We start from the raw sequence: 27,931 nt of genomic DNA on the forward strand, positions 1-27,931 counted from the left end.
GTAAGGGCAAATCCATCTGTTGCCCCGCAGTCGTCCCCCTCTGCCTCGTTCTCCTCTCCTCTACTCTCCTCAGCCTAACCTCACCCCCACCCCCTTTCGATAGTGTGCGACTGAGTTCAGCCCCTTCAGTTGGAGACTCGGGTTTATCTGGTTTCAAAGTCCACGCATTCGGGAGCTTTGCGCAGCAAGGTGAAGAACTGTCCATCACAAGCCCGGGGAGCACAAGCGAGAACCAAAAAGAACGGGGTAGCCGTTTTGACTGAAAATCAGCTGAGAGGGGGACGTAAGCAATGGCTGCGTTTTCAGCTCTTTGGCTACTCCTTCTTTGCCAGCTTTTGACATCTCTAGCACAGGTAAGGTATCGTTTTGAGGCGACAGGTTTACCTTTATCTGCAGGCATTTAGAAATCCTGCACTGTGTTATGAATAACGTTTTGGGATTGGAACAATAACGATAGTGCTTCAAGCATGGTACGCAATGAGTTGATGGTACATCGGTTGCTGGTACCCTGGCTGTTCAACTATTTGTAGGCAAGGCTTGTAACCGCTCTTGTAAATTTAAGAAAAGGGTGCAATTGATTTGGTTGCACTCGTGCGCTGAGATCGGACGCCGTGGAGTGAAAAAGTTTTCGACTGTTTGGATTACAATCAAACCGCAGCTAATCCTCGCAAATTTAAGATTGTGAATCAGGGAATGATTGATGAAGTGTAATCATTTAATGCAGTCCTTCATTCGAGTGTGAAAAATCAATTAGCTTTCCACACCATGCGATGAACTGACAGGAGCCGAATTTTACAAGTGTGCATCCAAGCACTTTTATTTGTCATATTATTCATTTGCGCAATTGTTTATGAAACGATTCCTATGTGGATTTGAATTACATTTTAGTTCATGTCGTGATTTTCTTTCTTGTGACTTGCTGTAATAGTTTTATGAAATGAGGGATATGTCTGTTCTCCAGCTAAGGAATGTAGGCTTTTTCTCAGGAGATCAGTGGCCCGTACACAATGACACCTTTGTTCCCCGAACGCGCTCCCGAGAAGTAGGGATCATAGAATCTCATATCGCCACGGAAAAGGTGAACTTTGTTTCAAATAAACTGGCTATTTTTAAATAACGCTGGTTATTTTATTTTATTCACCTTTTAAGTCCATCATCTACCTGTAATGTTAGGTACTACCCGTGCGTAAAGTGGGCCGTTGTGGCATGTCCAACTGTTTCATCGTTTGTCTAAGTATTCTTGAAACATTTCTGATTGTGTACTTCTGAGCTTGTTTTATTTAATAAACGTTATGCAAAAATGATTGGCGGAGGGAAAGGGGGGGGGGGGGGGTGATGATGATCCCGTCTCATTTCATGTCTGTGTGTAATAATTCGAGGAACGCTTTTTCTACACAGGTTTTCTTTATTCACCACTAGGAAACCGCCTTCAAATTGTCACATCTGATTTTCAGCTGGATATTTTTATGCTCAGTTAACAGCAGAGAGTATAGTGATTTTGAATCGTTTAATCACGTAACGACAGATCAAATTCTGTTAATAGTTTAAGCTGATGCTAAATGATGCAAAGTTCCGAAAAAAAAGATAAGAAAAACAGTGGTAGACTTATAGTTAAGCAGTGTTAAAATACAGATATTCTAGTCATTTTTGTGATGTATTTTTTTATGACAGAGACCCGGCCCTCGAGGACCACCTGGCCTGCCAGGACCCCCAGGACCCCCAGGGAAAGATGGCACCGATGTGAGTGCAGTAGTGCATGCCTTTAAGGAGTTAGTGGAGTGAGTCCAGCAGTGGCCTTAGATGGTGACTGACACCATTTCATGGTGTTTTTTTTTTACATGAAATGCTGCTTTACTGCATATTAAATGGTTGTGGTTAAGTGCATTATTGCTCTACATTCACGCAAAAGTTTATATACAATTTTATTTTATTGTATTATAGTTATTAAAATACAACATTGGCAAAATGATTGATTATTGTGCATATTTCTGCAAATACAAAATGCCCTAAAATAACTCTTTATGCAGGTAAAACCCATTTATTATAAATGTCCCCAGTTAAAACAATCAACATCAAGGCTGACTTTAATCCCAGACCTCTAGATGCAAAGTCTGGATAACAATTGAAGCACTCACTCAGAGAACAAGTGTCTCAAAAGGATATCAAATGGACATAAATAACTGCTGCTATCCCAAAACAGTCGTGGCTACTTTCTCTCACTGAGAAGAGCACAGTGTGTCCCCACAACAGGGTTATGGTCAAGCTCACTTTGGTGTTACAGTTTTATGCTTGGCTCCTCCCCCAGACCTTTGCGCTTCATTACGTCATGAAGGGTATGCTTTTTTTCTACATCAGACACTCCACACATTGATTGGACTAGATACTAGGAAATGCAAAGGCCAATACAAGCCAACAACTAGGAGTGGATATCCAAGCATTAATCCCGCTTTTTCCCTTTCTGAGTGGGAAGTGTTATCTACATACTTATGTCTCTTTTCCTTCAGCAACAGGAGTTGTCAATTAAATATGACAGATGAATATGACTATCTTGAATGAACACATATTTATAATGAAAATGTTGCCATTTTTATCAATTAATAACATTTCTACCTCTAAGTAACTGAGACCATTTCATGGCAGCTTGGCTGCCTATACTTATGGAGAAGTCATTCATACAAACATTCATAGAAACTTTTCAAATTTGAAGATATCTTTTGTCTGTTGGTGACACCACCTACTCCAACCTAGAGGCTCACTGTAGACACACATGTTCAAACACATGAGTGCTCCGAAGGGATTTGGGTCAATTTAGGAAATAGTTTTTTCCCCATCACCTATGGTGACATTTAGAGTTGCGTTTTACCGACACTTCCTGTATTACTGAGAATTATCACAAAGCTTCAATTCATGTTTGTTTTTTTAATGAATTAATTTTCCCCAAATTACTTGGTAGTGGTTCAAGTTGAATTTTGCTTTAGATATACCTGATTAATTGTAAAAGGACTACCAGTAAGTCTGTATTTTTGCAGACTGGCCACAATGTTTAGTAACAAATGCTATGAGATGAGATCAAGTTAGAAGCCATCACAGCAAGTGGCAAAATTTCTAACAAGCACCCTAAATCTTGTTGCAGTTGGCATTCTTTGGAGGCATTTGTAATTCCACGTTTGTTTTAAATGTTGAATAAAGCACAAGGCCCTTATTTCCTGCAATTTCTCACCCTATTGTGGCCTGATAAAAGGAGGCTTACAGCTGACGACTTGAATGGAGATTTTTAGTATATAAGACAAAACTGGGTCTAAAAAGGATTGATTACCCATAGTTTATTTTGAGGATAGACATTATGCTGGTATTCTGGGGTTCTGACCATTACTAATGGAAAATACATGTTCCTGTTAGTTTACTCATTCTGAGGTAAAGTGCATTATTAATAATAAAACTGAAAAAGAATAGCATATTAACTTTTAGTCTTGTTTTGCTTCACAGGGTAAACCTGGCCCATCTGGACTTCCTGGGAAATCTGTGAGTGTTTCAGTTGTATTCTTTGTAATTTGATCACTCCTGTGTTACCAAGTCAAGCACCAAAACATTTAGAATGTATGTAAAAAACTTTCATTGATCCACAAAGCCAATACATTTTATTTTCAGCCCTGTTCTTGTTATATTTTTCTGATTGGATTTCATTGTAGGGCCTTAAAGGAAAAGCAGGGGAGCCTGGGTCTGCAGGAAGTGCAGGGTTGCCTGGACTTCCGGGAGTGGATGTAAGTAGCCAATTACCACATTTTGACCATTGCGACAGACAAATTTTATGACTGAAGCAATATGCAGTGTTCATTGAGGCATTCAAGAAACAAGTGGGATTTTAAAATGTAGCTTTTTCTCAACAGGCACCAAATATGTAAAGTGCTATGTGAACAAAAAAATTAATGTCTGTTCCCCATTGTGTTGACTGTCCTGTATTTACAATGCCATGTTTCAAGATGGCACTGCTTTGCTAAAGGAAGAGGCAGTATTATATAAGGAAAAATCTTTTGGACAAAGCAGTACCTTTTTTTCATGGGGGTCATTGCAAAGTTTTTGTATTTCTATGCTGTATGACCTGTATATTTGAAAAATTCATACGATAGGTGGACCTCACTTTTATATCTTTGCCACCATTACACTGGCAGGATGGTAGAAGCAGAAGCCAAACAGCCTTCATCTTTTTATCTTTATTTGCAGGGTCTGACTGGTCCAGATGGCCCAGCTGGAAAAGATGGGCCACCAGGACAAAGAGTGAGTATCAAACAAATCTGTTAAAAATAACTTGAATAACCTTATTTAAATAATGCACACAGACACACAGATATAACGAATATCAATGTATGTAAGCCCCTCTAGACGCATTTGCATGTTGCTGTTCTTGCACTGTGTTGATTTTGAGACTTTGAAGATTGACTCCCAAGGTGAGATTAAAGTAGGCCGAGGACCTCCAGGGGCAGAGACAAATACTGGAGTGGATTAAGAGAGCTGCAGTCTCCAGCTGCACAGGCTGTGGTGCTTGACTGTCAGATTGGATTTGTTGAGCTGTTGTGAGTTTTTGGGAATGTTCTTAATTAGGGATTGGAGACTTTAAATTGGATTTAGTTAGCAGTGGTTGCAGATGTCATAATCTCCTTTGGAATGCACATATACCCTCTGTACAACCCTGAAGGAAAATAATACATTTTGACCCACCGCTGATGTGCATTAAAAGTTATTATTACAGTTAAATCAATCGCTGTATTAAATGATGGGCATACAGTGCATGTGCATGTTATTAATTAGATAACATAACCTATTCAATTAAAAACATCAGCAAATGTAGTTTAAACATATTTATATTTAAAATTCAAGTTTTCCAATTGCACAATTCCACCTAATCACACTCTTTTACAGTACTTTAGTGCAGTGATACATGTTCTCTGTAAGTTTTGAGAAAACCATTCATCATTGATTATAAGCTTGGTTGAAGGCAAGAAAATAAAGCATAGCAAACATACTACTGCTGGCAGTGTTTTTATTTATCATTATGCTGTGGCCTAATGCTCCACAGAGTCTTGCAGTATGAATAATTCCTACCACTCACTAAAATTGGCCTAGAGCTCAAGTATAGCCCAATTTTTGTTATAATCACAAATCAAATTGATAAAGACATGAGTGGTTACCAGATGCTACGATTACCCTCTGGATTAAATGCTTCATAAAGACATCAAATACTATGCTGGGAGGCAGCCAGACACTAATGGCATGAGGTCCAAATGCTATTAAATATTTTTGTTCTTGGTTCTGAATGAAATTGTTTATTGGATGGAACTACACTACAGGGTATGGCTTCATTTCACTTCATACCTTAAAAGACAACAAAATCACAAATCAAAACAATTTTGGTATACTTTACCACTAAACGCAGGGAAATGGTTTCAAAGCATATAGATTTCACTTATGAAAGCTTAAGCTTGAAAGGTAAGCATTTTTGAGTTTGCTCATGTTCTCTTAAATGCTTTTAAATGCCCTAATCAATGTCTAAGATTTGTTTTGCCTAACTGCAATCCTTTATAATAAAGAGTGGAAAAACAAAGCATTTAGGGATCTGCATAAAGGTTAGATACCCTGGAGTATATTAATAAAGCAAGTCAAATGTTCATATTCATTAAAGCAAACACAGTCCTTGCAATATGCTTAGGCAAAGAACAGCATATTCAATTTTACATTTTTTGTGAAGTTACCTTGTTGCATCAGAGGCTCCATCTCCTTGACTGTCAAGGTATTTTTCTTTGACTGTCAAGATATTTTTTTTTAGGTCTGCAAATGTTTCTGCAAGAAGTTAATTAAAATTTGTATTTAATTCTAAAATTCTATAGATATAGATATGTCTAGTCAATATTTGATTATTTGAAACACAATATCTTGGAAATATTGTGTTTGATGGTGTTTTCACAAACACAGTTAAGATTTAAGTGATAAAAAACTTGTTCAAACGTGGATTTAAGCAGGGATGAAAGATTTAACTGCACAGTATGCATCCTCATAATATATCGATTGAGGAATGTGTTCCATCTCATACTAAAACTCTTCAGTTTGCACAAGTGGAACTTAATGGAAAATGCTGGCACTGTTGTGTTAACCTATTTTGTTTCCACACACCCTACAAACACAGCTGGAATCTGATTCCCTTCCTTCCTACCCACCATGACCCTGGTGGGTCATGCCAGTTCATTAGCACAGTATTGGGAACAAAAGGGAACTTTTTCTGTGTTTTTATTTTTCTTTCTTACGAAAAAAAAACAATGTTGCCTATAGACACATTCCTTTTCTCTAACAGCTACATCTTGAAGTGTAGCACTCTCTCAATGTGATTGTGATATCAAAAACAAGAGAAATTAAAACCACTATATAAAAAGATTATTACAGTATGTTAGCTTGGTACTCTTGGTACATACTATATAATGATGTATTATCAAAGTTTATGAACAGGTTTATCCTTCCGCCGTGATTTCGCCTCATTTCCTTGAGAATGCATTGTATGCAGTGTCCTTGTTTCCATAAATTATCCTGTAAGACTACTCATTTCTAAAATGCTTTGCTGTTTTTCCAGGGGGATGCCGGACCACCTGGCCCAGCAGGACCTCCTGTAAGTATTGTATCTGCTCAGTCATCTCCCACAATCCAGATAGAGGCCTTCATTCTGAAGGGATAATCAAGCAGATATAAAACACAGCATGACTGACACTGTTACTTCATTTCAATGGCTGAAATTTTTGTGGACTGTATATTTATAAAACTTTGTGCACTTTATTATTTAATTATTGTTTGTGTATATAGAATAGATGGCAAAACATTTGCTGCAAAGTTTTGATATGGACATATTACAATTCTTAATGTCTAATATCAGAACTAAAAAGCAAATGGGAAATGTTTCCCCTCTGTATGACAGACACACTAACCATATTGTAGGTATCATTTTACTGTATATACTGTAGTTGATGTCCAAGAGATGTCTTAATATACCTTCCACTATCTTCCTTAGGGCAGAGGGAGAACAGGAGCCCCAGTGAGTATAAACTACAGCATGACTTGATGCAAACATAATACATGATGACCTGAACTTCTATATCATAATAAATAAAATTTTTAATTCTATAAAGTACAGCATCATTATACGCACTACAGGAAGACCTCTCAGTGTTTAGACAACGTTTAAAAGAAATGGATTTGTGCTGACGACTCATGTACGTGTGTGAACTTCGATCTCTCCAGGGGCCACCTGGAGCCAATGGGCTGCAGGGCGGAGTCGGGCCACTGGGCCCAGTGGTAAGTTCCAAAGCCTTTTAAGAGCAGTCCTGCCTGGCTAATGTGTCCTCAACAGCTAATGCTTCAACAGTAGCTTTTCATCTTATATCAAATCAAACATCCTTTATTCACAAGCCCATTTCTACACCTTAGCACAGCATAAAGTGCTTCACAATAAATGAAGATCTGATAAATTAAGTAGCTAAAAAATAATTCAAAACTATTGAAATAAATATAGTACAAAAAGTACAAAATAGAGGTAGTGAAATAAATAAGACAAAAAAATTAAAATTAAATAGGATTTAAAACTGGACCAATAAGAATTAATATAAAAGTAATGATAAAAATGTATGTCTTAAGTTCCTTTTTAACACCATCCAAGCACTGATCACACTCTCAGTCCCTCTGGCAGATTATTCCAAAGGCTGGGGCCATAGACACTAAATACTGTCCTGTCGAATGTCTGAGTATTTCATGAAAAGTGTCTCAATGTATCTCTAAAATGTGTATTTTTATTGGTTGTTTTCTTGTACATGTGATAGACACAGATTCTTCTTCTCCTCCTCTACTGAATTTGAACCACTGCCCAATGTTCCCCTCCTTAGACTTGTTTCAGGGACTAGCATACATTCTGTACAGCTAAAGAGAGTAACCTCTCCAGTGACCACTGATAAAAATAAAAAAAAATTAAATGCATTTAACACACAGCCTCAATAAAAAAAATATGGCCATTAGATGTTGGCGATTACAAAGATATTATATCATAGATTAGCCTTTATTGCCTTCAATAAACGTTCCCCACTGTTTGGACCAGACACAAAAGAGTTAAAAGGATTTATTCTCAAGGATCTCACTGATGGGATGCAGTTTGAGAGATCAGTCATCCATGATTTTGTCTGAGCCTTTAATCAGAGGTGTGATGAAAATTCAAGGAGAAGGAGTCAGCTTTGATCGTTTTTATTTCAGCCCTCTGGAGGAGCGGGAAGGTGGGGTTTGGGGGGGTGGGTGGTATTTGATTAGCATTATTATTCATTTTCCGTGTATGAGTTACATTTTTCGAAAGGCGATGTGACAGGGAGACAGACTGTTTGGGTGTCAGGCCAGGCTCAATTACAATTTGTGTTACATCAACGGTATTAAATCAATATATACAGTCATAAAAATTTTACATTAAAACAACTGTGTGATTTAAATCACATAGTTAGATCAATCAAATGTATTAATGTTTCATCAAAGTGGATGAAAATATCTTTATAAAGGAGTATAATCTGGTTCACCTCTTGCTTCATCTTTATTAAGGATGTTCTTCCTCAATTGTGTTTTCACGCCACTGCATTTCCCTTTGATTTTTTCAGGGTGCTGAAGGAGCCCAAGGACTGCCTGGCCTCCCTGGCCCTGATGGCCCCCCAGTAAGTATTTATGAGTTTATAAGCAGCTTTATCTTAAAATAGGTTTATTCACCTTTGCTAATATTTAAACTTGTGAGTCATTACTAAGTAGTAAACCCTTTGCTGAAAACTGAAAAGCAATTTACAAGACTTTTCAAACCTGCCACGTATTTTCTCTGTGACCTTTAAAATCTATACCCATAATATTTTTCCAATTAATTTACTGTACTTCTGCCATCTAGTGGACATACAATCTAACTAAAACACCTATGGTAGCAGCTCAAGCTCTATGCTGCCTAATGACTTGGGGGTTCCAATCGCTTATTTTATCCATCCTGGTCTGTTCGGCCCTTGCTTGACCCGGGAATCGATCGAGGTCCACCATCTTCAAGGACATTCCAACCCATTCAAATGTTCCTAGAAGGAGCTAGGAGCAAGGAGCTAGGATGTTCCTGAAGGATGCTTGAGCAAGGAAGTGCATCCTTTGCGGAAGTATTTTTTCTGGAATGCATGACATATAAATGATGGACCTGTAGAACCACATCCCTGACTGCCACGCCCGTGATAGACGCTTGAAAAAGCAAGGATGTTCCATTTATTTAATACACGTTTCCTTGATTACTCTGCTACCTAGAGATCATGATAGCCTCTTTGTCAAGTTGTCTTTGTCTTTCGGATGAGACGTTAAACCGAGGTCCTGACTCTCTGTGGTCACTAAAGATCCCATGACACTTATCGCTAAGAGTAGGGGGTTCCCCGGTGTCCTGGCCAAATCCCAGATCTGGCTCTCGCAAACTTGCCACTAAAAATCATCCCCAGACTTAATTGGCTAAATAAATGTTCTCTCCCTCTCCACCTTCGCTAATGTGTGGTGAGCGTTCTGGCGCAAATTGGCTGCCGTGCATCACCCAGGTGGGTGCTACACATTGGTGGTGGGTGAGGTCCCCTTCACTGTAAAGCACTTTGAGCATTTGGAAAAGTGCTATATAAATGTAATTATTAATAATAATAATAATAATAATAATAATAATAAAAAAGTTAAATAAAAAATAAAAATAGGGGCGGCACGGTGGTGCAGTGGGTAGCACTGTCACAAATTCAAAATCTGGTCAACTAGCTCGGCGCTAATTGAATGAATTAGTGCTGGGCTAAAACAAAAACTTGCAGCAAAACCGGCCCTTTTTAAAATAAGACTGGACACCCCTGCTTTATGTGGATGCATTTTTTTTTTCACTGCAGCAATATTCAGCCACAGAGTCTGCTGGCTTTTGTTTTCTCCTTAAGATCAGCAACCGATTCAGAAACCAGGTGATATGAGTTAACTGTAGAATCAACTGCTTTAACTGGTCAATTCCTGTGTTACTGAAGTTCTGAGTAGCAGCAAAAGCCAGCAGACCCTGCAGCTCTCCAAGAGTGACCACGAGTGAGGACCGCTGGCTTTTTATAGCATCTAAACTTCCACCCATGTTCACTTTCCTTGCAGTCTCTCCCCATAATAGATCAGTTAATCGTTTATATAAATGTCTCAATTACTCAGCAGTACAATTAGTCGCTTGACTGTGCCTATGGGGACCCCTGGAGGATAACCATTAAAACTGAAGTTTAAATCCCAGTAGGTCACATGGTGTGTATAACCTGGTGGCCCAACTAATGACCATGTTAAGGCTATGTGTGCCCTCTGTGATCAATATTTATAGGCGTGAGTGCCTATACACTAGCTTCTGTGCTGAAACTACAAAATGACCAACATCCTGAATAATACACCTTATATAATTGCATATAAGAGTTCTTAATGTGCCTTTAGGTTGTGCATTTTGGGTAGGGTATGCAGTGCAGATGTCTTCTGTAAATGTCCAAATGCAATTAGATGAGAGTATCTAAGGATAAATAACTCTGGATAAATGTATTGTAAAGAGAACTGAGTGATACCAATGTAAGATTCATTTTAATATTCCTTTTTTTTAAACAAAGCATAAATAACATTGTTTCATTTGTTTGATACATCCAGCCTTTTATTTAGCCTTTTATGATTTATCTTATCTCACAGTTGTTCCTCAGTATCTCACAGTATCGTCTCATTTATTATTATTAGTAGTAGTAGTAGTAGTAGAAGAAGAAATTGTAGTAATAGCAATAAGACTAGTAGCACTATTATTACTAATAATAGAAATAATTACTTGAACAAAATATATAGCCCGTAACATATTTAACCTTATTAGTGATGTTTTTTTGGAATAATTCTTTTTATAATTACTCAGTCAAAGAACTGTTTTTGCTTTTCCAGAAAGGAACTAAAGTAAGATAAGGAAAGCACAATCAAACATCACCTTGTTAGATAATCATAGTATTTTCTTTTTAAAAAACAAGAATAATACAATTATTCCCTTCACACTGGTTTGACTGGAATACGGACTATCACACAATTGCCTGTGGTGTTGCACAGTGTGAATGGAGGACAACGCATGCTTGCTCTCTTCACACCTCTTGTGTTGTTCTAAGGGTCTTCCGGGGGCCCTCCCTGATGGCACTGGAGAAGTTCTGGTAAGTTCTCCATATTTGGCTGTTTAACATCCCAAATGAAGATACATGATTGTCAGGGTTTTTTCAGGGCAGGAAGCTGATTTTCAGGAAGCTGCATATCATGTTAAAGTTCCTTTGTGGTGGACTGGGTTTGGATGAGTGGCAATCAATAACCATGAACAAGCTTGTTTGATAACTTCAATGGCTAAAATGAGATTGAACCTAAATTGTGCAGGTGCACTGCTATAGAAACTGTACATTTCAACATTTTCAATCAAGGCATAATGGTACATTGTCCACAAAAAGGTATGCCAGATAACACGTGTCAGGAGTTTTGTTATGTTGAAAGAGTATGCCTTATGTCACTTTTTGTTCAGCCACATCTAGACCCAGCTGTGTAGATGCACTACATATAACATAGTCCTGTGTTTGTTCTTACTGTCTAACAGTGTCCCCATTTTGTCCTGTCACTTTGCAGTGTCCAGCCATCTGTCCACCAGGCCCAGCTGGAGCTACCGGCATGCCAGGATTCAAGGTGACGAGGCATCCATTCAGAAGGCTGTTCACTCATCAGGATTTACACACCTTACCTACCACCTAACTATTCACATTCTGAAAGACTCATAGTGTTTCTGTCTTAATACCAGGGTCACACAGGGCACAAAGGAGACAAGGGAGAGGCTGGGAAGGATGGAGAAAAGGTGAGAATACGTAGTTCAAATGAGCACGAAGCATGTTACAACTTCTACAGGGTGAATTCTCACAAGATGCCATAATGCTGTTAAGCTCCCCCAGATGACGGCTTGTACATTCTGGAAACAGGCTCTGTTTAAAAATGCTTTACTTCCAGGACAGTTATTGTATGCCACTTGAGAGTCAGCTCTACCATTCAGGCCCTTTTCTGTGTAAAATGTGGCACCGCTCTGGTTGTTTGCCATCTGCTGCCTGTCTGAGTGCAGGTTTTACTCCCTTTGTCCTCTCGCAGGGTGACCCTGGCCCACCTGGGCCTCCCGGGATTCCTGGCACTGTGGGCCTCCAGGTGAGTGTTTGAGACATCAGACACTGCCACCATGTTGAAAGTGACACTAATGCAGATGCTACATGCTGAAGACAAACCCTTTGGTAGCATTGGCTTTGGTCAGAGACATTCTGTCATTTGATTGATATTCAACCTGACCCCACACCTAAAGGAGGAGTTCTCAACTCAATGAGGAAATATATCATCTCTGACCCACATCCAATCAAAATACAACCATGCTCAAATATGGAGTTATGTTTGTAGGTACATTAGTCAGTGCAGTTGTCTGTTTACTTACTGTAAATATATGTGGAATGGGCACACCATATGGTTTTCACTTGTAGACCTTATTCAACCCTTCTCAGGACCTATTAGTAGGTACTGACCAACAGTTTCGGAAACACTTTAGACACTACATAAAGGAATACACTGCTGCTGCCATGTCTGACAGGAAACTACTGTACCTGTGCAATACCTAGAGGACAGGTACATAGTGACATATGATACAAGTGAACATAAATACATTTGAGCAACAGTACCAGTCCCGGGTAACAGCATTCCCAGACCAGATATGCAACACCACTAAAACACTAATGTTATGCTAATCCAGAACAGCAAATTTTGAGCTCTGCGTATATTACCTTTTCGTATGGGGCTGTAGTTGAGTCATTTGTGAGATGATGGGTTGAGATTTATACAAGGGGACTGCTGTTTCTTTTCAGGGCCCTCGCGGACTGAGAGGACTCCAGGGCCCAATGGGTGCAGTCGGAGACAGGGTGAGTATCACTAGGGCTCAGTCGTCTATCTCAGCTGTTTGGGGTTTGAAGAACAGCCATGCTATAATAAATATAAATATATAAGGAGATGGATTGTATGCTTGACAGACTACACACTGCCGTTTGAAATGAGAAGTTAAATCTCTCTGGTATCAAGTGAATTAATCCTTCATTTAATGTACAATTTTAATCAGTGCTTTGTAGCATACTTGGAAGTTGTGTCCCACCTATTGCAGCTGAATGAATATTTATAACTAAAACATTTGGTACTTGTTTATTTTGTTGCGAACACACAGTTAGGAGTGTGGCACAGTACAGATGTATGTTTCTGTGTGACAGTTCTGCTTTGTTGAACTTTTGTCGATCTCTGTCTCTCTCACTCACTCTTTCTGTCTGTCTCTATTTTTCTATCCCTCTTCCTACTTCTCTCCCTCCCTGTTCATTCAGGGTTTACCAGGTTTCCGTGGCAAACCTGGAATCGCCGGTGTCATTGGGAAAACAGTGAGTGACTGACAAGGTGTCGGGGATCAAACAGACATTGATCAGTCTTCAGAAAGTAGTGAATAAATGTACTGTTTAAATGAACTGAATATCTGTGTCTATTGAGAGTGTGTATAATCAGTTTTAATTACAGTAATTAAGAAGTGCATACAATGTTTCATGACATAGCCATAATATGAATCTGTTGTTTTCCAGAAGCCTTTCAAAAGCATTTTTCATTAAACCAACATTTCATTCACCAAACTAACGTTTGCGTTTTAGGCACTTGGTGCATAAACAGTTAGGGACAAAGTTTTTGCATTTGCCAAATTTTTTCTTTTTAAATTTATGAAGACTCCCAACAATAAAAAAGATATGTGTGTAACTTTTGATAATTCCAGGGTGATGCTGGAGAGAAAGGACCTGAAGGTTTCAAAGGGCCAAAGGGAGAAATTGTGAGTAGGTCAAGAACTCATCAATAATATACTACATATAACAGATGAGTCAGCCTTTTACACTGATTTGTCCAGGTCATCCATTTATGTTGTTCTGTTTTATGCAATGGTAAATAGAAACTTTCATGCAATGCTATGAACTGCACCATTTTTGTGCAAGGGGATCCTAACATTTTTTATTTATTTTTTTTAGGGCAAAATCGGTCCCAAAGGTGTTCCTGGGGGATCTGGTCCCAAAGGAGAGCCTGTGAGTGCTTCTGGAAAAACAAAATGGGCCTAATGTTTAATCTGGTATCTGTGAGACAAACAATGAATGGCCTTTCTGTCTGTCCTTCTTCAGGGTATACCTGGCAGAGACGGGAAAGATGGCACACAAGGGTTAGACGGGGAGAAGGTGAGTAACTTTTCACAACGTCTATGAAGGTGTTTCCCTCCTGTCCGCAGTTATATTGCTGATTTAAATATTAACTTCTCTGTTGACAGGGTGATGCTGGCCGATCTGGAGTTCCTGGTGAAAAAGGTCCCAACGGCCTTCCTGTGAGTTTATTTCTCCTTTCATATTAACAAGGTCTTATTTTAGATTTGAAATGTCCCGGTTTACAGAGGGGCTTATGCTGTGTACATAATACGATTTCAATGGTAACATCACCCACTTTGAGTGAGAATGTTATTTCAGTCGCCTGCAGCAATAACCTGGGTCTTTTGACAAAGCGCTGTCAGCAATGCTATTGGCACTAAATATATGGAAAATGCATCCCCAATGCCTTCCCTGGTTTGAATCATTTTAGTTAAAAATATATTCACACTATATGCCCACAACAGAGTGTTCTTTCACACTATATACCCATAACAGGGTATTTTTTGATGAACACAGTCAAAAGTCATGATTTTATTTTTCACATTTCTATTTTTTCTTAATTTAATTCCAGGGTTTACAAGGAAAGGCTGGTGGAAAAGGATCTAAAGGAGGGGTTGTGAGTATTTTTACCTTTTGATCTGTTCTTTTAATAAATATATGGAAAAACAAAACAATGTACAGCAATGTTACAGCAGGTGATGACTGCGTCTACAAGATATCCTTACCGAAGAAAGCAAAATTGTTGAAAGATCAAGTGTACAATTTCCTAGAAATCTCCATTTCATTAAAAGGAAATTCCACTGCAAAACTTTATTAACTTCGTTTAATAGATCAAGGCATAACTGATTAAGTCTCTCTTCGTGACTAGCCAAAGAAATCTCTGCACAGAAATATCAGCAGCTAGTTGCAGATTTGGTAGAGGTATACGCCATAAGTACATATAACTGTACCCTTTCTCATGTTTGAAAAACTACAATGGGCTGGTCATTTCAAATTGGAGATAGCACCCCATGACCTCCCCCCTGTATAAATAAATACTGTACCCTGTGTCAGCAAGAACAGTCTGTCAACAACTACATAGAGAGGGACATTATAGTAGGATTGCAGTGCATAAACCCCTCATTACAACGCACATTTGAGAGTTCAGTGGTACAAAAACAGTAGGCACTTGTCTACAGAGATGTGGGAAAAAAAGCGATATGGTCAGATGAGTCATCCTTCACCATATTCTCAACAAGTGCATGTGTAGCATGCACCAAGAGAACGGTGCAGGTCTGAATGCTTGACTCCTACAGTGAGGGGGTCCGGTGGCTCTGTTATGCTGTGGGGGCATCTTGATTCAAAATTGAGGTCAACTGGGCCTGCTTAGCATTTTTATACATGCCACAGAGCATAATAGGATGTTAATTGCTTAATTGTATCATGCAGTACACCTGTATGGAAGTATCTGCATTCATTATGATTCTCCACTCATTTATTATATTATTATATTATTATTTATTATATTCTCCACTCATTTATTATATTAGATATTCAAACCCTACATGCCAGCCAGATCCCTCCGTTCTGCTACCTCAGGACGCCTAGCACCTCCCCCTCTTCGCACCTGCACTTCCAGAACACGTCTCCTGTCTGTTCTGGCCCCACGATGGTGGAATGACCTCCCTGTGGAGGTCAGAACAGCTGAGACTGTGACCCATTTCAAACGACGACTGAAGACCCACCTCTTCAGGCTGCACCTCTCCCCATCCCTCCCTTCCCCCCCTGTAAATGACTAAACTTAGGGTTGTAACTAGGCAGCTGTTTAATAGGTGACTTAGTTGATGCGCCAGTCTTAACGACTACTTGTATTTTTATTTATTTTTATTTTTCCATAGATTGCGTTGTTGCCGTTCTCGTTGTTAGTGTTAATCAGTTTAATCACCAGGGTCCAGGTTGAACTATGCGGTTGTTCCCTGTACTTGGACCGGTACTTCTCTCTAGGGGTTTCGTCATACTTGTTCCTGGTTATGGTTATACACTTTGTTGTACGTCGCTCTGGATAAGAGTGTCTGCCAAATGCCTGTAATGTAATGTAATGTAATATGTAATATATATATACATATATATAATATTTATTATATATATATATATATATACACTCACACAAACATACATATATATGGATCACTAGCTAGCTAGATATAGAGAAATCAGTCAAATTGACACAAAAGCATGTTTTATACACCTCTGGAGAGCTGGCTATAGCTAGCTAGATGGGATGGGCATGAGTACTTGAGAATTTGAGTGCTCAAAAGACAAGGACTAGTAGAGCATGTGAATTAATTTGTTTAGTTTCATTATTTATTTTTACATTGCAGCTTCAGCAGTTTGTTGTTTTTTGGGTAATGGTGTTTGTTTCATAAATCCTTGCTCCGCAGTCCATAGCTATTTCAGCTGGTGTTGTGACTTAAAAGTGGTGGAGCTTTCAACATTGTCGGTCTCATGAAAACCCGATCAACACCAATATGCTTCAACCACTGAGGATGATTCTAAGCAATCTTGAGTGTTCAGTTTTTTTTAATTACATAAAAATGTGAGTTTAAAGTAAAAAAATTATATATCACATTAAAACTTAATGTAAGGATTTTTTTAGTGTGCAGTACGTTTGTCTACTATAGTCTGTACACAATAAAAACATTGCTTAACATGGCTCCAGGGTGCAGTATATATCATATACTGTATACTATATGCCTAATTAAATATATAATTAAGGCTGAGTGTCAAATTATTGCCTAAAGTCAAGGAGCAGTTGCGGTAAAGTTGTTAAAAATAACGTAAAACTGTAGAAAGCGGTAGTGTTTAAAAAAAAATTTATTTATTAAATTAATAGATTTAATGTACCAAATGACGTAAATAACATGCACAACCGCTGCAACAGTAACAAGCGCGTGAAGTTTAAAAAAAAAAATCAGTGGGCAGTTGCCGATATAGAAAGAAATATCAGTAAAAGGCATTGATAGACCAGTGAAGATTTAATTACTTTTCATCCTTTGACAGAATGGGAAACGATTGCTCAAATTGCATTAGCCTTTAAAATAAAAAAACAGGGTTGAGCTACTGTGTGCCTGTTTTTATTTCTTTAAAGTTTGTTATGGTACAACATGTCCATTGGAAGGTTTAAGCTTTGATGGTGGATATTGTCACTGACATGCTAACATAAAGGGGAAATGAGAGCAACAACTCTGTTAACAGGGGCCATCAAACATTTCAATACAACAGCTAACAAGGACTGGAATCTATCCCAGCACCTTCTAGAATCTACATTGTCATACTTTGTTTCTCCCAGCATTTGGCTATTATGATGAAATTGGTGTATGCCTAGACTATAGGCTACAAATCATACTGTAGGCTGCGTTTCTGCGATATGAATTTAACAAGATGATAAAGCCAGTTACAGAGCCTTGTTAGCTACCTTCATAGTTGATACAGCTACGTATGAGGCTACTAAGTTACTGTAACTCATGTACCAGTAACTTGTACAGGTACGTATGTATGCGCAAAACAATGTGCCAAAGTACACGATCATATGATAGAGCTGTATCCAAATGACACCTGTTTTGGAACCAGACCAGAACTGGAGGGATGCAGCAAGTGCAGGCAATGACGGAATCGATGAGAATGCCCTGTAAGCCTCCACCCTGATGAAGTCTATAGTGAAGGAGGAACCTGGAGGATGTGCAGTGGTTTGGGGCTATTTATCTGCTCTCACTACTGGTAGAGTTGGCTGAGAGCTCATTTTAATCAAAAGGATAGCTAGTCTTCTACAAATACAAGTACAACCCAGGGTGGAATTCCCCTTTAATGACTTTGTGTCTGCAATGTGGTGCGATATTGTGGTAATGGTATAACACAAACCAAACACTACTTTTTAATGAATGGTTCATTCTGGATTTTGTCAAATTTTAATGAAATTTTTGAAAATACCATTGTTTAAGCTCCTACAAGCATTAACTCCAAAATATTTTTTTTATTTTTTGTTTTAAATACAACAAAATTTTCAGAATGACATCACAGGTATAAAATGTGTCTGCATATTCAAAATTATAAGTTGCATATTTAGAGCAATATCCAGAAGTCCATATAGAAATGATAGAAATCACTGAAAAGACTACACCCCAGGAGACTTCCTGTTGGTGCAGTCATGGTATTAAAATAACTCTCAGTCTCAGGGAGTCATTGTCTTTTTCAGGGTGATCAAGGAAAGATGGGAGAGGCAGGTCCATCTGGAGAGCCAGGTATTCCTGTATGTATCTCATGGGCTTTTGTAGTGACTGTCCGGCCTTTGCTTCCATAGCTATATATTGGGGTGATTGTGCACATTCAGGACAAGAGGAATGCTGGTCTGAAAGGCACATTAATACTGCATACTGGAAAGACTAATATACCCTGCAGAATATATGTCAATTAGTTAACTTGCATGATTTTGTCCAGCTTTAATTAAGTACACAATAGCTAGTACTGCTGAAGGCTGTGCAAGTGCACCGATTACTGGGGAAATGTGAAAATATAGTTGAAATGTAATCCACAGTTTCAGTGTAATTTCTTAAAATTATGCTCATAATAGCTTGTATGACCTTGTCTAGCTGTTGCCTGCTATAACTATGCGCTACATGCAATGATCATAGAACAAATCAACTTGTTACTTGAATGCTGTGCGTCATTAACTCATCGTTTTTGCCTTGTTTGACTCTGTCAGGGTGAGATTGGAATTCCAGGAGAGCGGGGAGAGGCCGGACCTAGAGGATTGGCAGTAAGTACTGTGGTCACGCATTGAATCCACAGTCTCATCAACAGCTTGTCTCTTATACACCCAGAGCTAAGTTCAGGGCCCTGGCAAGGGTTCAAGATATTTTGTGTTTTTGATTTTGCAGCAGATGCAACATACGATCACAGTGCAATACATGATTGAACTAATATAATCTTGGGTGGGCAGCTGAATTCCTGGAGGGCCAGTGCGTCCAGGGTTTTGTTTCCTCAAATTACTTAAGTAATTATTTGCTTAGGCCAATACTGTTTGACTCAAAGGTTAGAGCACATTATAACATATTGTGGGACACAAGAACAGTCTTCAGCTGTCATTAATGGACTTATAGATAGATACATTTATCAGATCCAACCCTCCTTGCTTACCCCTGATTTATAAAATATACGTTTGAAGTTGATCATTCATATTTCACATGTTAGGATAGCTGTAAAGAAACAATCTCATAAATTTACATTCATTGTTACTGGTAACTTGGACAAGCAAGTTAAGATTTTTAAAGAAGGCTTTTGGATTGGCCATTGAATATATATTACTGGGGTGTTTGGTGGATGGTAGATGGCAGGAGGATTTACTAGTCTCACTCCTGAGCTGGACCATGCTGTACTTTGTTGAATAAGTCAATATCAGCACACTACCACTGCTGTTTTCAGTATCCTACATGTTTAATAAAGTGCATTTTTCCAGTAAGAACAAGAACTAGAAATGGCACAGGAATATGAACAAATTTGATCTTTTAACACTGATTTATTATGTAATTGTGTGTGGAATAGTTGCATTAAAATTTTTTTAAAACATTGGTAATAAAAACTGGTAAATAAGGTGCAGGTGTATGCCTTGTTCATAAATAGACACCTTAGACTTGCCCAGATGTGTATGCTTGATGTAAAATACAATTTTTCAGCAATTAGTAATGACAAGATGTGATGAGTGATGAGCGCCATGTTGCTGTCCTTTATGAGGCTATTTCCCCTGTGACTTTGTAAGTAGGACCAGTTGTGTATGTAGGAATGTGGGAGGATGGGACTAAAGACAGTGGGGCCATTGTCCTTTATTTTAGATCACAATCCCCAGGGAATCCTGGGTAAGCTGGTGGTTTATGCACAGGCTAAATTCAGTGGGCAGTCCGAACTGAACTTAAGCTAGTAAAGACCAGTCTTGAAAAAACCATTATAGCTGTTCACTATGGAGAAGATGTGAGTTAAATCACATCTGTGCGAAAGATAAGAAAGCTAAAAATCTACCATTCTCAGTTGTAGGTTTTTGATTTCAAAAGTTGCCAGTGGGCTGCAATGCGGTTTGAATTTCCCAGGGACAGGCAGTGCCATGTTTTAACTGGCGGAGAGACAGTTTTTTGGGAGGCGGAGGAGTTGAAGGGACAATGACTCTGCTGAGGACCCTTCCTGCATTACTGATTACTTCCTGCTGTCTTTTTCACAGGGAGGTATTGGACCAATAGGAAACATCGGGTCTCAGGGTGTCAAAGGCTTCCAGGTCAGTCTTGCGTCCCAATACAATAATGTAGCACACTCCCCAATTTCTAATAACATTGTCTGTGCATTGATGAATATCATTGATAGTTTTCTGTTTTTTGTGTATTTACAAAATACACAAAAATATACATGCCATTTTTGTACTGTGAGGGTCCCAACGCACAATGCTAATATTATTTTCCTCAACAGGTATGATACTTGTATGTATTTTTAAAGTTGTCTTAGCTGTGGTTTTATGACTACTCTGTTTGTGGTTCTGTTTTCATTAACGTGAATTTAGATAGTAAGTGTACATTGTGATCGGCAGGGCTTGAAAGGTGCTCTTGGGGACCCCGGCCTTCCAGGCCCAACAGGAATCCGTGGAGGATTTGGTGACAGGGTGAGTTGGGAATTAAGCATGAGATATACACAACTCTTTAACCTGGTCATAAAGAACTCTATACACTTAGAGACCTATAGACACTGATTTACAGAGTACACAGTAGGGTGCATAAGGGGATTGATATTCCCTTCTAAGGTGTTAATGTGCTCCTTGTTAGTTGACGTTACAGGAACTGCCACACATGTACTGTAAATTAAAATTTATTTTAAAATCCAGAGTGTATTACCCAAAATGGAATTTGAAGTGTTTTTGATTAGTTGAAATTTCAGGAGCAAGTATACACATGGACTCAATAGAGTGCCACATGAAGATCCATTAAATTAGATATACGTGATGACAGTGATCCAAAATATTCATCAAAATCAACCAAGAAATGATTAACTGACCAAAAAATTCACATTTTGCAATGGCAAGCTCAGCATTCAAACTTGAACTAATTACAAATTTGTGGTTTGAATAGAACAGGGCACCCCACAATCACGGACCAAATGATCTTAAGATTTAAATATAGTTTTAATTACATAATTTATTTTGACTGTCCAGTCAATGTCTAAAATTACTACGATCTTTACTTTTGGTTAAGACTGCGGACCAAAACATGTTCATTATATCTTCTCTATGAGTTTGTTTTCCTCACTAAACTTCACAGATTTTACGCATCCAATTTATGATGCTTGCCAGCTAGCCATTGGTATATAAGCACTGTCATCATCTGGGGCTGAAGACATGCATAACAGCATAGCTGTGAAATTATATACCATAAAATTATTCTTACCCATAATTCTGCCCAAGCGGAATATATCTATGATTGTCCTAATGGACTTTTTGTGTTTCTTCAGCCTCAGAGATAATAGGCATTGTAAAACAGCCAAGCAGTGTCTACCCCAGCCAAATGAGCTAGATCGGAGTTAGATTTCCAGGACCAAATCATGATTTCCTGTTCTGTTCTAGGGTCAGAATAGAATATGTTGTTGTGGTGAGGGAAGTTAATATTGAACTAGCCTATCTCTGTTCTCCAGTGTCTGCATCAAACACAGCTATGTTTGAGCTTGTGTTGGTCCAACACAAACGAGAGGACATGGAGTACTGGTGACACAGCTGTGCCTCGGTGTGTGTGTGTGTGTGGAGGGGGGGATTTTAAACAATGATGAGAGCTACAGTGTAGCAGTTGGAATTATAGCATGAAAAGTGTAACCTCAGTTGATTAACCCCCCAACGCACCACATTATTACCCCTGTGGAAAAAGAATAAGATGGCTTGCAAATTTCAGACTATCACAAAGATATGCAGTACATATCAGATTGTGGAAGAGAATTTATAGCACCAGAGACTGGTGAAAATCACAAACTGCATAGGCCATCAAACTTGATAAAATGGCAGTCATATACAACACATATTCACACTGTAATAATAAAATATACAACACATCTCAGGCTGTGGTAAACAAATACATCACATCCCGAACTGTAATAATCATATACAACGGATTGTGGTGATCATTTTAAACACATCTCAGATTGTAGCAATCACATAAAACACATCTTAGGCTGTGTCAAAAAAGCATACACAACACCTCAGAGCTCCAGTAGACCTCCTTCTCTGAGTGCTCTCTTTGTCACAGGGGTAAGGTATCCTCTGCATGTGGGAGTGGGTGGGGTCTCCTTCACCAAAGCTGTTTTTATACAGAGCTCAGGAGAAGGGCAGCACAGTCAGGTCCTGTTCAGCCCGGTGGCAGAACAAAGCCTGCTTTATGCCGCACATCGCAGAGCCCACACGACCAGGCTTCCACTGAGCAAGCCAGGCTTTGATGCCCACCGGCTGACTCTCACCGACTGTTGACTCTCTCTCACTCTCTTGCACTCTCTCTCTCTCTCTCTCTGGCTCTTTCAGGGTCCAGTCGGAGCATCGGGACTCAAAGGGGACATGGTGAGGATGAAAGCACATTTCTCACCACCTGTTTTGGATTAAAGTCATGCACTCAGGACTTTGTATCTGAATAATCACACAAAGGATAGAATAGTGCTGTTAGAATTATCATGCAGCAGTATTCTAAAACTGAGGGCCGTGGTGGGGGGAGAAATGGCAAGTGAGAAAAGCACCATCACATTTCATAGTACATTTTCAGCTAGTGTAGAGAACACCAGTTAGGCCCTTGCATATATCCTTATGGGTAACACACACAAGCCTTAATCCTCCCTTTTATTTCCTATATAGGGTGTTGCAGGAAGTGATGGCCTTCCAGGAGAGAACGGAGAGCTGGTACGTTCATGTGCCTGCTTGTGTTTCCTGATTTCCACATTTAATAGTACATAGTTGTATACAGTTCATTTCACAGTTCAGAAAAAATAAAAAATATTCATGTTCTAAATAGGAAAGTGTGATTGGATTGCCTCAATGAGTTTGTTTTGTACAAACATAATCAGCTGTTTCACTCTACAAATTCAGCATACTTCAAAAATAGTATTCCAAAGTTATTTTTCCTCATATGTTTGTATATCCTTAAGAATATCCTATGTTATTACCCAAAGTAATTATTCACATTTTTTTCTCTTTATCTCAGGGTATAATTGCATGTTCTTCTTCAGAATGGTGCACTGTACTAAACAAATGATAAAAATGAATGATAATTTTCCTTTTAGGGCCCATTTGGTCCTGTTGGACAAAAAGGGGAGGTGAGTCACCTGTCCATGTTCATCTCCTTATTTGATGTTCTAGTGCAAATTCAATGCAGTTATAAGAAATATTATGTATTGTACCCTTAGAGATTTTCATATTTAATTTCCTAATTTGTGTGCAATGTGTGATTTTATTGAAAGAAAGCCACGTTCTAGAAATATTCTCATTAGCCATTGCTATAATCATGTGTATATGCAAATGGAACATTTTGTTTGTATAACATGCATACTGTAAGTAAAATAATATCAACAAGAAATGTGAGATTCTTGGGCGCTTTATACAGACTGCCTGGGAAAAGCCCCAAATAGCAGCTCCTGAACTAATCATGTGAGGTTCCAGGGCACATTCTAGGTTTAATTCGTTATTGTAAAGGATTGCTGCTCCAGGTTTATTAACCTTCTGTGGAAAGTCCTGAAGGGAGAACAGTGATGCTGTGTGCCACTGCTAAGCTCGCTGCACAATTAATGTAATTACTGTGAGCTCTCTGATCTCTCTGTGCTACACTTTACTTTCTATTGATGCCATTGTGCTGGTTTGCTCATGTAATTACCAACAGAGACAAGAACACCTATTCACGTGTATACATGCAACCTACCACTGTGATTCAAGCACGTAAACACAATGGGTTTTCTGTTTTCGCTTTTTACTTTATTTTTTGTGTATTTTGCATTGTAGTCCATAGCCACTTAAAACCATTAAAACTTTGACATGGCCACTTGTTTGTAGTGACTAATCTTGTAGTCATTGTTAGGTTTAATTAGATCATCATAGCAATTGTGTTGGGACTCATCCTGGAGTGTACAATTTGCATCTGTTTCTTTCCTGCAGTCCGGAAAGAGGGGTGAGGTAGGGCCGAAGGGAGTGGTTGGTCCCCAGGGAGAACTTGGGGCCAGAGGAGCCCCTGGGAAGCCTGGACTCATGGGCTTCCAAGGAGAGCAGGGCATGCCTGGCATCGCTGGAAAAACTGGCGTTCCTGTGAGTATCTCACTGTACCAGTGACCATTCTACTTTCAGGGCTCCCATCCTTCCTGGAAAACCTGGAAGTTTTTTATGCAGTTTTTCAGTCATGGACAATGGAAAAATTCCCTAAATGACCTGAAAAACAATTAGTTGTCCTGGAAAATATCATTGTGTCAACATGTGAACCAGAATTTTGCCAGTATAAGTCAAAGAAGCCATTATGAGGCTTGTCAGAGACATAGGCCAAACCTTAGGGTAACCAAAATCAACTGTTTGGATCTTGGGCAGTTCCTATTGGTGAACTCTCTGGACATAACCCATTTTAGACAGGAATCATATAATCTTATTGGCCACACTTAAGTGATTGCAACCAGTTTTCTAGTAATGTATAATATCTAGTATATAATATCTATGTGATATTATATACATGGAGTAAATCCTGTGCATCACTTTTTCTGTATTTATATCTTAGGATTTGAAAACATTCATCATTCTTTAAGATTATTCTTTTTTCTGAGTCTTGTATTTTTCTTCCTTATTTTCAGGGTAAACTGACAAGTGAACAGCACATCAGAGAGCTGTGTGGAGGAATGATAGATGGTGAGGATTCAACCACACCCATATCCTTCTCCTTCCTAGTCCAGTTGATTTGTAGAATAGATGAGTAGACCTGAGAGTGCAAAATCCTTACACAGTGAATCATTTGCTCCCCCCCTCAGATCAGATTGCCCAGCTGGCTGCCAACTTGAGGAGACCTTTGGCGCCGGGTATGGTGGGTCGTCCTGGGCCTGCTGGGCCCTCTGGGCAACCTGGTGCTGCTGGCTCTATAGGACATCCAGGCACCCATGGGCCACCAGGCTACAGAGGGCTGCCAGGAGACCTGGGTGACCCTGGTCCCAGAGGTAAGTCACACAGCTGGCACAGAAACTGTTCTGTACTGGCTACCCATGTAGCACTGTGCAAAGTTTCAGAGGGAGATTAAACTAGAACAACTTTATTCATCCCACCAGTGGTTGGGTTGGTTCTTCAGATTACCACTGCAAGACCTCCTCAACAGCACAGCAGGTGTCCTGAAGCTACCACTTTTCATCACTAAGATCTGTCATCCAAAAGACACTACCTCACATATAATACTGTGTGCCCTGTGATGTGGAAAATAGTCACTGACTCATAGATGATTGCATCAGAGAACTGTATCAGCTGCACAAGGTGGCACAGCTATGACTTAAGAGGCATGACTGGTGAATTTAAAAGAAACAGGCATTTACAAAGGGCTGTGGCTGGCTCATCCCATTAAGACGCTGTTGTTATACATGGATGGGCCCCGAATCTGGTATTGAATCTATTGGACCTAGCCAGTCCTGACTGTGGCTAGCCACTTCACAGGGTGACGCACAATTGGCTCTAGTGTCGTCCAAGCATGGGAGGGTTTCAGTAGGCTGGGCTGACCTCTTTGTGTATCAGGCCTACTGGTTGACTGGGTGCCTGCAAGCTGACCTGTTAAAAAAAGACTTCTTCCCACTCATGTCTGTACGAGCCCAACACTGAACCGTGGTGTGATAAAAAGCAGTGCTTGGCATCATTCGCTTTAGAAGAGAACATGTGCTTGTCTGTGCTTTTGATAGTGGAGGTTGCAGCGATGAATGCTGATATATGACAAATGATTTTTTTACATTTGTTTGACTGATTGGTCCATGAATTTCCATAACCCTTATATGTACCAATTCTCTTTCGTCAAACAACCAATGAGCCAAAAATTATGTGTATGGTTCTTCCAGGTGACGTTGGTGAACCAGGAGACAAAGGACCGATTGGCAAGGCAATTGAAGGTCCCAGCGGAGACCAAGGCCATCAAGGTATGTCAGCAAATTGAATTAATAACAACAGCAAAAATTCCCTATCCATTTTCACGCAGCTCATCCCCATTTATTATATTGATTGTAGGTCTGCCCGGAGTGCTTGGAATTGTCAAACACGGGCGCGATGGTGCCCCTGGAGACCCAGGTGAGCCTGGGGAAGCAGGCCGAGCGGGCAGCACTGGGCACCAGGGATCACCTGGAATCTGTGACACATCAGCTTGCCAGGGAGCATCGATTGCTGGGAAGTCTTCCAATCCCAAGAACCATTAAAACCCAGCGCCCTTCCCTCAATCCCTTCCATGAGAGGATGAAGAAGTCACAGAATTTCTTTAATATATTTAAAACCAAACAGGAATAACAATGAAGATGGAAAGCTGGAAAAGACCAAGGAAGTGACTTGACTGGGTATTTAAGAACAGACAGAGAGGAAGGTAGGAAATGGTAGAGACTTAAAGCCATGACTCCATCAACGAAGTGGACCAAAGTGAAAATATGTAATTAATAAACCAGAGCGCGTAAACACCAGCTTCGCTCCAAATGCCATCAAAAATTAAAACAATAACATTACTGGAAAGGTGCTTGTAGACATTTTTTATGTGTGTAAGAATGTACTTGTTTTTCCCATGATGCCCTGCTTCCCATGTGACCCCTGCAGAAGCTCTTCGAACCACAACTGTGACTGTCATTGCAGTAACTCTCTGACTGCAGTATAGAGCTGCATGTGTGAAGTGTCCTTTGTGCTTTGACCTGATAAGTTTACCTCACAAGACAAGCTTACAGAATAAAAGCTATAACAGAAAGAGCTAAACCTCAGTGAAGAAGCGTTGTGTGCAACACGAAACTACAAAAATGTGTTCAATTACTTTGTATAGTTCTGAAGTATGAAATAAGGAAATTTTCCCAAAACATGATAGTTTTGTATTTTTAAGTAACTTTTCAAGTGTTTTTCCCATATTCCTAAGGAACAAAATGTTTTATTTCTTCTTTTTAATGACTTAATTACCACAAAAATCTCCCCGTCAGGTGTTTAAAGAAATAAAAACAATGTTTGTGGATTTTACAGAGACTGAGTCTAGAAGAAGTTATTAATGTTTTGTGATTTTATCATTTTTACCAAGATCTTCACATCCACTATGTATTGGTGCTGTAACTATAAAATATACATGATTTTAAATACTATTTATTATTTGTGGGTGACTGTATGTACATTAATACGCTATAGCACCATGTTGTACAAAACATTGAATAAAGCCACTTCTCAGTAAAACATTTATCTTTTCTAAATATCAGTATAAGTCTATAAATTTAGCAATTAACCATTTTTCAAGGAATATAAATGAATGCCATTTAACTGCAGATAAAATATGGAAAAACTGCAATCTTCAAAATAATACATTAAATAGCAGGCTGGTCATATAGCAACTTGATTAACAATTGAAATAAACTACTCT

At 39.1% G+C, this 27,931-nt stretch overlaps 1 protein-coding gene across 1 annotated transcript; it reads left to right on the top strand.

The window, feature by feature from the left end:
* The first annotated feature begins 7 nt into the window (after nt 1–7).
* Nucleotides 8–27,657, top strand: col9a3 (collagen, type IX, alpha 3). Its single transcript, XM_035381061.1, has 32 exons — nt 8–353; nt 1,672–1,740; nt 3,487–3,522; nt 3,690–3,761; nt 4,222–4,275; nt 6,617–6,652; nt 7,049–7,072; nt 7,279–7,332; nt 8,667–8,720; nt 11,199–11,240; nt 11,698–11,754; nt 11,867–11,920; nt 12,205–12,258; nt 12,960–13,013; nt 13,461–13,514; nt 13,895–13,948; nt 14,142–14,195; nt 14,289–14,342; nt 14,432–14,485; nt 14,878–14,922; nt 18,538–18,591; nt 19,045–19,098; nt 20,551–20,604; nt 20,911–20,982; nt 22,876–22,911; nt 23,200–23,244; nt 23,625–23,657; nt 24,490–24,636; nt 25,167–25,221; nt 25,341–25,523; nt 26,400–26,477; nt 26,566–27,657. Exons 1-32 carry the CDS (start codon nt 291–293, stop codon nt 26,748–26,750), a joined length of 2,034 nt encoding a protein of 677 aa, XP_035236952.1. The 5' UTR covers nt 8–290; the 3' UTR covers nt 26,751–27,657.
* The last annotated feature ends 274 nt before the right edge of the window (nt 27,658–27,931 follow it).

The sequence above is a fragment of the Anguilla anguilla genome, chromosome 11, assembly GCF_013347855.1.
Source record: "Anguilla anguilla isolate fAngAng1 chromosome 11, fAngAng1.pri, whole genome shotgun sequence".
Lineage (NCBI taxonomy): Eukaryota > Metazoa > Chordata > Actinopteri > Anguilliformes > Anguillidae > Anguilla > Anguilla anguilla.